The sequence below is a fragment of the Lithobates pipiens genome, unplaced genomic scaffold, assembly GCF_037356315.1.
Source record: "Lithobates pipiens isolate NorthernLeopardFrog02 unplaced genomic scaffold, aLitPip1_a1.2 Scaffold_16, whole genome shotgun sequence".
NCBI lineage: Eukaryota > Metazoa > Chordata > Amphibia > Anura > Ranidae > Lithobates > Lithobates pipiens.
In genome coordinates, this window is record NW_027507748.1 from 356107342 (window position 1) to 356115187 (window position 7846).

A 7846-nucleotide genomic window follows, 5' to 3' on the forward strand; every position below is an offset into this window, starting at 1 on the left:
CCCCACAGAGTAAGACACTGTGTTTTACCACGCAGGCTAGTGTGGAGGAGCCCTAAAGAGCAGGAAGTAATATAGTAAAGGTTAAAAATGTAACCCCCATATCATTTAGCCATTTTATTAAAGCTGAGTTTTGTGTATCATAATATTGAGTATTTATAATGAGGATACTTTTTTGGTAGTTAAAACTGCTTAATCTTACTGTTTGAATAGTGTAGTATTGCAGTTGCCCTAGCTGATTGGTTTCTGTGCAGAGCTTCACCAGATTTTGCACGCTCCATGTTTAGTAAACAACCCCCACTGTGTGTATATATATATATATATATATATATATATATATATATATATATATATATATATATATATATATATATATATATATATAAAATTACACATGAATAAAGTGAAAATGGTGCAAATCCTATTAGGAATATCTTGTGATTGGTGCTGCAAAATTAGCAGTGCACAATCATTTGCAGGTTGAAAAGTTTATTTCTTTTTAATTAAGATTATTTGTAAATAATTGGAATAAGTGGACTGCTTTATATATAAATGTTTTAATGGGAGTATTTGCATTTAATGTAAATCTGTTCTTCTTGTTTAAGGTGTCTCAACAGATGGCAGGAATGACATTTTTTGGTGTAGGAGGCATGGCAGGATACGGACAGCCTACAACTAACCAGGGACCCAACCAGACCCTCAGCTCACCAATGTGGAAATGAAACTGGGGCTGAATCATACCCCTGTGAACTTCTACACTTTTTCTGCAGTCCTGAAGATTCCTCCATTTATTCACCTTAGTCCTTCTAAAGCTTTCACCACTTATTTTCTTGTCCACATAATCTAACAGGGATACAGATGACAATTTCCCCCTACCCTTGCCAGTATACTGCAGTATAGTGCAATGCCGAGTGATAATAAAGATGGGCCACATACATTCCCAGAAGCTGAGCCACATACTTTTCAAGGGCACCAAAATACTCAGAATGAGGACTGAATACGTTCAAATGTCAGTAAGCTTGCAGGTGTTTTCCAGCATGCATCAGGCATGTGTGCTGCTACCAGCTGAATCCAAATATTGGCAGTCAAGAGACCTCTATTACAGTTCTGCACCAGCAAGCCCTGTAAATCTCTCATTCCTCTGCACCATAACTGGAATTTGACATGACTGTTCTCTAAATCCCTGGAGTAAAGGCTAGAATTAATACCATGGCTGCTCAGTATAGAGCTGAGTGGTGTGGAAGTGGAGAATTCTACCAATACATTGACAAACAAAATGAATGCTTGCTTTATTTTTTAATTTCACGACTGTACTTAGAGTTAATCCATAAAGGTAGAGTAAACTGAAAGTGGCATGTTATAGTTAGTGCCCCTTTGTCGTAATATTTTTTTCTTGTTCCCATATACAGTGTACTTTAAAAGGAGAAGTAATATAATCAGAAACCAGGGCTATTATACCAGCCTACTTTCTGTTCCCTCTGCTTTTATGGAATACTCCAACATTGGTATTCTGTAAAAGTTGTCAAAAGGAAACTACAATGTGGCATTGGCATCAGCAAACCTGCCTGGGGGAAAATGGCAGATGGAAGCTGATTGGTCATTCATGTTTCCCTTTTCTTTATTTCTATAAAATACCCCCCCCCCCCCCCCCCAGTGTCTTACTCTCCCTAAAATAGAATAACTATTCTGCTGCTGAGTGCTATGAAAGTGACCTGTGTGTTTCTGTGTAGAAGAAATGATTTCCCTCTCCTGTGTTTTGTAAGTGCAATGTACCTTAAAGAAGATTTAACTTATCGCAGGGAAAGAACAGAAAGATTAGAATAAAGGCTCCATACCAGAATAAAAATATATATTTAGCTTGTATCTGTAGACAAACTAGATTGCTACGCTTTCATTGGTGCGTTGCCCATATATTTCAGTTTTTACAGGAAACTTCCATGCAAATAGAATTTGGCAAGCATCTTGTGCCCTGTGTTTTTAAAATATCTCAAAGTTACTAGTTATTTTATATGTTGTGTATAAAAACTGTTACTTATTTAATGGAATTTTGGTGCTGTACTCTGAGTAACATTGGAGTGTGGCCCCAAACAGATTGTTTATTTAGCCATAGTAAAACATCCTTCATGTCATCCCTTTATTAAAGGGTCAAGCAAACACTTTTTGGGAGGAGAGTAAGGCAAGACAGATCGAATCGGTTTTTAAAATGTTTCAGGCTGAAGAAGGAAATGTTTTTTGCTTGTTCTCCGTGTCACTCCCTTAAACCTTGGGAATTGCCTATTAGAAATTTTTGTCTTGGTAAGTAATTTTTAGGGTGTTTTTAATGCATCTGGATACTTTTTTGCATCTGGATGGTCTTTATTTTGAACCACTAAGATGGTAGAATTATCTACTATATTTTACATATTTCTGTGGCCAGGCTACCTAGTGAGCCACTGACCTAGAATATGCATGCAACCTGTAAAGTGTTAACGTCTTTCACTGTGTAAGTGACTCATTTAGGTGCACCTAGAGCAGAAAAACTTCAAAATCAGTCAGCAAAGTCCACTCCCACATATATATGCTGACAGCTTGACAGCTTTGCTTAACGTGATCCTGTTAAGGCTTAAAACATTTCTAAAGTTGCAAAATAAACTGTGGTGTCTACAGGTACCTGTGTTAATCTTTATTCTATCTCTGTTCCTGTGCACCCCTCTCTTTATTTCCGCTGAAGATGAGATTTAATTCCAGCCACCATCATTGAAATATCAAAGTGTAGGGAATTTTGAGTTGAATACACCAGAAGGGGAGAGGGTTAAAGTGGTTAAGTTTTTTTTATTTATTTTTCCCCCTAAAATAAACATTTTACAATTGCCTGCACTGTGCAATGGTATTGAACAAAGCAGCCCCCACACCTCCTCTCCGGAGTCTCCCACCGACGTGCCAGGCACCTCCTCTGCATCTGCCGCTTTCTATGGTGGCATATGTGGTGTTCGCTCTAAAACCAGGCTGCATCCATTGAAACACAGTACAGCTCAGCCCTGCCCCCAGCTCGCTCCTTACTGGATGTGGCTGAAAGCAGCAGCCAATGGCCGTGTCATTCATTTACAATGTTCTGTCAATGGGAAAACTACAATTCCTGACAGCTTTTGTGGTCCTCAGCTTGCAGTTCTCAATGAACTACCAGAGAGCTGTTGATCGGTCTAGGTAGTTCATTGATCTTCCTGTCAGAGTGTAACAGACAGTCTGCAGGAACGTGGCTGCAAAGCTTTAAAGATCCCCAACAAAGAAAAAATAAGTGCATATTTTTTTACCTGAAAAAAATTGTGCTTTTTTTTTTTTTGTAAAAGTGAACTAATTCTTTAAGGTAAAAAAATAAATTAATTAATATAAGCACTTTCACATGTACCAACAAATTTTTAACTATTGTATACAGCAGTGTTTCTGAACTCCAGTCCTCAAGGCTCCTCAATAGGTAATGTTTTCAGGAGTTCCCTCAGATGAAAGAGCTGTGGTAATTACTAAGGCATTGAAACTGATCAAATCGCCTGTGCAAAGTAATGGAAAGCCTGAAAACATGACCTGTTGGGCGCCTTGAGGACTGGCGTTGAGAAACACTGGTATACAGCCTGTGCCTAGAATATGAAGGGCTTCCCAGAGATTTCAGAGATTGTATTGAAGACTAACACAGGTACTTATGGGCATTACAGGGTCCCTACCCTTTGGTACAGTTATCACCCTAGAGACTTTTAGACCAAGCCAGGTTCACGTTTAAAGCTGCAATCCATTTAGCATTCAGTAGAACCATGTCTGCCATCTCTGTGCAGCAGTAATTGAATGTTTAATGCCGTGCACGTGTGTTGGTGAGTTAAGGCACGTTCCTTCTGCCCTTTTGTCAAGCCTTAGGACAATAAGCATTTGAAGCTGTCTGACTAAAGAAACAAACTGCTTATAAAGGATATTTGCTTATGCAATACGGTGTATTCAGGAAAGTGTGATTGTGAGCATACTTTTAATGCAGATAACCTCAAGCCACATGCTTAATGTTCAGATTTGGATTTCATGTTTCAGGGGATGTCCCTTTTTTAAGGATGTACAACTAAGCTTGGTATTGGTATTTGAAAACTAGCCTTCTTCATTTTCAACTAGGTTCCATACTTTACCTTTGTTGCAAATGAAATTAACTAAAGTTAATACTTGCTTGGAAATCTGATTTAGTAGTCAGTTTCATTTTCACAGACAATTGTAATGTAGTACTTGGTACGTATATGTTCATGCTTCTTTGCTCTGCTCTTTTTTACAATGACACTCGTTTATCTTTGTGTCTTTGGGGAGAACTGCATGTTTTTGTCACCATTGGCAAGCAATCAGAATTATTCTCTCACTGCACTGAACTAAGAATCATGTAAATGGTTACACTTGCTGCACCTCTACACCTTAATCAGTGAGAACCTTCCTGAAAAGTTGCATTTCCATGCTTTCTTCTTGTATATTTGTGTGACGTTGGTGATGGACTCAATTGACCCTCAGCAAGTACACTATTCAGCAGTTGTATTTAGTGGCACTGTGAACATCCCCACAACTCACTTAAAACATTGTCAAGGCATTCTGTTGTCAACAAAAAAGTACTGATCACTAATTTAACAAGCGAACTGGTAAACAACAAAATCAATAAAATCTGCCTGGGAGGAGTTATGCTGAATGATAATGTACACAATTTTGGCACAGATCATGGCTAAGATTTCCAGCCTTGTGCTGTTTTCATACAGGTTTGTAGAAATAAACGATGTAAACTAGCACTGTAGACATTTTAAATATTTTACATATTCCTAACAAGCCCCAAATAAACGTTTAAATGATTCCCTCACTGACTTGTGTAGCTGTAGCCTCTGTGGATTAATTATTCTCAAAACTTGCAGCAGAATGTCTTCAGTTTTACATTCGCTTTCACTTGTTAGCTTCGCTTCCCCACCTGGCTTCTTGTTTTTAATGTGAAAAACAGATCAGGTGTGTATGAGGAGAGTGCTGATGCTTCACTAGTTCTGTTATGTTTTGAGGCTGAATTGCTTCACAGTGACTGCAAATACAGAGGTCAGTGAGAGCTGAACTTTAGGTATTCAGCTGCTTTGTAAAATTTTCTGGCTTACTATGCGTTAAAGTGAAACTAAACCTAACTCTTAGAAAACACCATTAAATGTACAATGAATTGTGCTTGTTCAGATCACAGTGCATTCTCAGCACACTCCTGCTGTGCCAGAATGACTGACTCTGATGCGCGTGTGGAATAACATTCCCCATCAGCCAATGAAGGGGCTGAAAATCTGGTCCAGGGAAAAGATGACAGCAGCCAGGGGGGACTGTAACTGTTGCGTAGCTGGAAGGAAGAGGTAAGTAGTTTCAGGAGTTTATTTCCACTTTAAAGCTAATCTCCAGGTTTTCTGCCACTTGAATTAGTTTGGGCCAGGCTGGTCCAAACTAACCATTTCCTTCCAATGTGCATTGGTTCCAAGTGCTGTATGAACTGTATGTAACTTCAGCTACATAAAGTACACAGTGCGGAGTTCTGGCTGTGAGGCAGAGACTTCCAGTCACACATTCAGAAAAAAAGGGGTTTGAGCTGTGCTCGGCCATTCACAGGCATCTTGTGTTTTCTGTGAATGAATACAAAACTTCCTCTCATTGGCTGATGCAGTCACAATCTCTGAGTCAGCCAACCAGAGAAACTTTGTATTTTATAGAGTACAAAGCAGGCTATGAATGGTTGAGCCCTGCTCAGCCTGACTGTTTAGTTTCTGTGTGTTGGGCAGGAAGAGTCTGTATGTAGCTTAGTTAAGGAAATTGTTTGTTGGGACCAGCTTACTCCAAATGAACTGTTTAAAGTGATGGGAAACCTGGAGGTCAGCTTTAAGGCCTAGTTAACACCTATGCATTTTTTTAGTGCATTTTCACTTTTGCAGAAACACGCTCAAGTCCATTTAACATGGTTTCCTATGGATGTAGTTCACATCTCTGCATTTTTTTGGAAAGGGCCAGGGACTTGTTTTTGGATCCATAGACTTCAATGGATCAAAAATGTGCATTGAAAAACGCAGATAGGTGTGAATCAGGCCTTGGTCCAACAGAGTGCATGCCACCTCCGTGGACTTTTTTTTTTTTTTTTTACAGTTTTACTATCAGCTATCACTGTGCTCCAGCACTCTGTCGGGAGATATGATGTCTTCTCCCACACAGCAGTTCTGCTTAACTCTCGAATCTGCTGTTCATTAAAAGAAGGCTTTGTATTTTGTTAATGGGTTCATATAATATAAAGCGTGCTGTAATTGGAGGGGAGGGGCAGGCACAGCAGCTAAATGCAACTCTGCCGCTGCAACAGCTGAGACCAGAAAATGTAAAGAGCCAGTTCAGCTTTAAAACTTTTTCCTGCTAGTTAAGAATATATAAATAACATTTGAACCAACAATGCTAGTAGAATGAACTAGCAGTGCTGCCAATTTGGTGATAGTGACGTCAATTTAAAAAAGATGTCTTGATCTGCTCTATAACACTGTGATTTTTATTTTTGCCTTGCATTTACTTTGAGGAACAAGATTATATTCAATGAAATAAATTAAGAGGGAATGTTGGTTGTACCTCAACTGTAATTTGAAATCTGACTTTTTTTTTTTAGTATATCTCTTTTCAGGTGAAGAAATGCTTCTAATTTCTATCAAAAAGGCCACTTGCTACTGCAAATTACGTTCTATCATTGATTAAGCCAGCCATTGTTGCCAGTCAAGCTTTTACTTGTACATGTACATAGACCCAAATTATTGCAGGATATAAACAGAGGGATGATTTGCTGATGACATAGCAGTTCCCCAGGAGAAGCAGGGTGTTGGCATGTAGGGCCTCTAGGTAATAAATGTTCTTGTAGTGTTTGTATTGTTTGCTAATCAGCTCAACCAAATTCCCTCAAATAAAAGGACTCCATTTACCATATGTGCTGGGAAATAAATATTATGAATGTGAAATATTTGCACTTTCTGTAACTTTAACATTTTCTTTTATATTGTTTGCTAACCTGTGTTTGTGTTTTTTTATTTTTTTGTTTTTTTTATTTCACTTATTGGAGAGGCCTTTTAAGTTGGAGCTGTTTTTCCACAGTGAAAAAGTTAAATGAAGTTTAAGTTAACCTATTTTATGAAGAACATTTAATTTATAAACACATCTAATGCAAAAACTCTTACAGGTATATATGTTTCTGTTCTGTTGGCTTTGAATTTATTATAGTCAAATGTCTGCTTGTTTTATTTCCTTTTTTTTTTTTTTTTTCTAACAGCGATTGTATAAAAGATGGTATATTGTGTACTTGATTCTTGTTTATTTTAAGGTGAAAATCATATACAGAGGCAGCTACACATTGGTGTATATGTACATTCCGGATTAAAGAAGGTCATTAAACATTACTAGATTTGTGTGCATGTATGTATTTCTCTCTCCCCCCCCCCCCCCCCCAAAATGGTTTGTTTAACCCTTTCATGACCAGAGATCATTGATAGCTCAATGCCCAAGCAAAATTTTGCAGCATCAGCTAATTTGTGTATCTATGGATAAATGGATTTTATACATGTTTTAACCACTTGCCCACTGGGCACGTAAACCCCCTTTTTAACCAGACCAATTTTCAGCTTTCGGGGGTCTCTCACACTTTGAATTGCAATTACTCAGTCATGCAACACTGTATCCATATGAAATTTTTGTCTCTATTTTGTATGGGGGAAAAAAAAAGCTTTCTTTTGGTGGTATTTAATCACCAATGTTTTATTTTTATTTTTTGTGATATAAAAGAAAAAAGACTGAAAATTCTGTGTAAAAAAAAAATAAAAAAATTTCT

General features: G+C 37.9%; 1 protein-coding gene across 2 annotated transcripts in view; it reads left to right on the plus strand.

Annotated features, from left to right (window-relative positions):
* SMAP2 (small ArfGAP2) overlaps positions 1-7418 on the plus strand; it is a 73461-nt gene extending 66043 nt beyond the window's left edge. For both annotated transcript variants that reach the window (XM_077481926.1, XM_077481927.1), the window contains one exon: positions 603-7418. In XM_077481926.1, the coding sequence (XP_077338052.1) occupies positions 603-719 (117 nt within the window). In that variant the 3' untranslated portion in view covers positions 720-7418. The remainder of the gene's footprint in view (positions 1-602) is intronic.
* Positions 7419-7846: the final 428 nt, after the last annotated feature.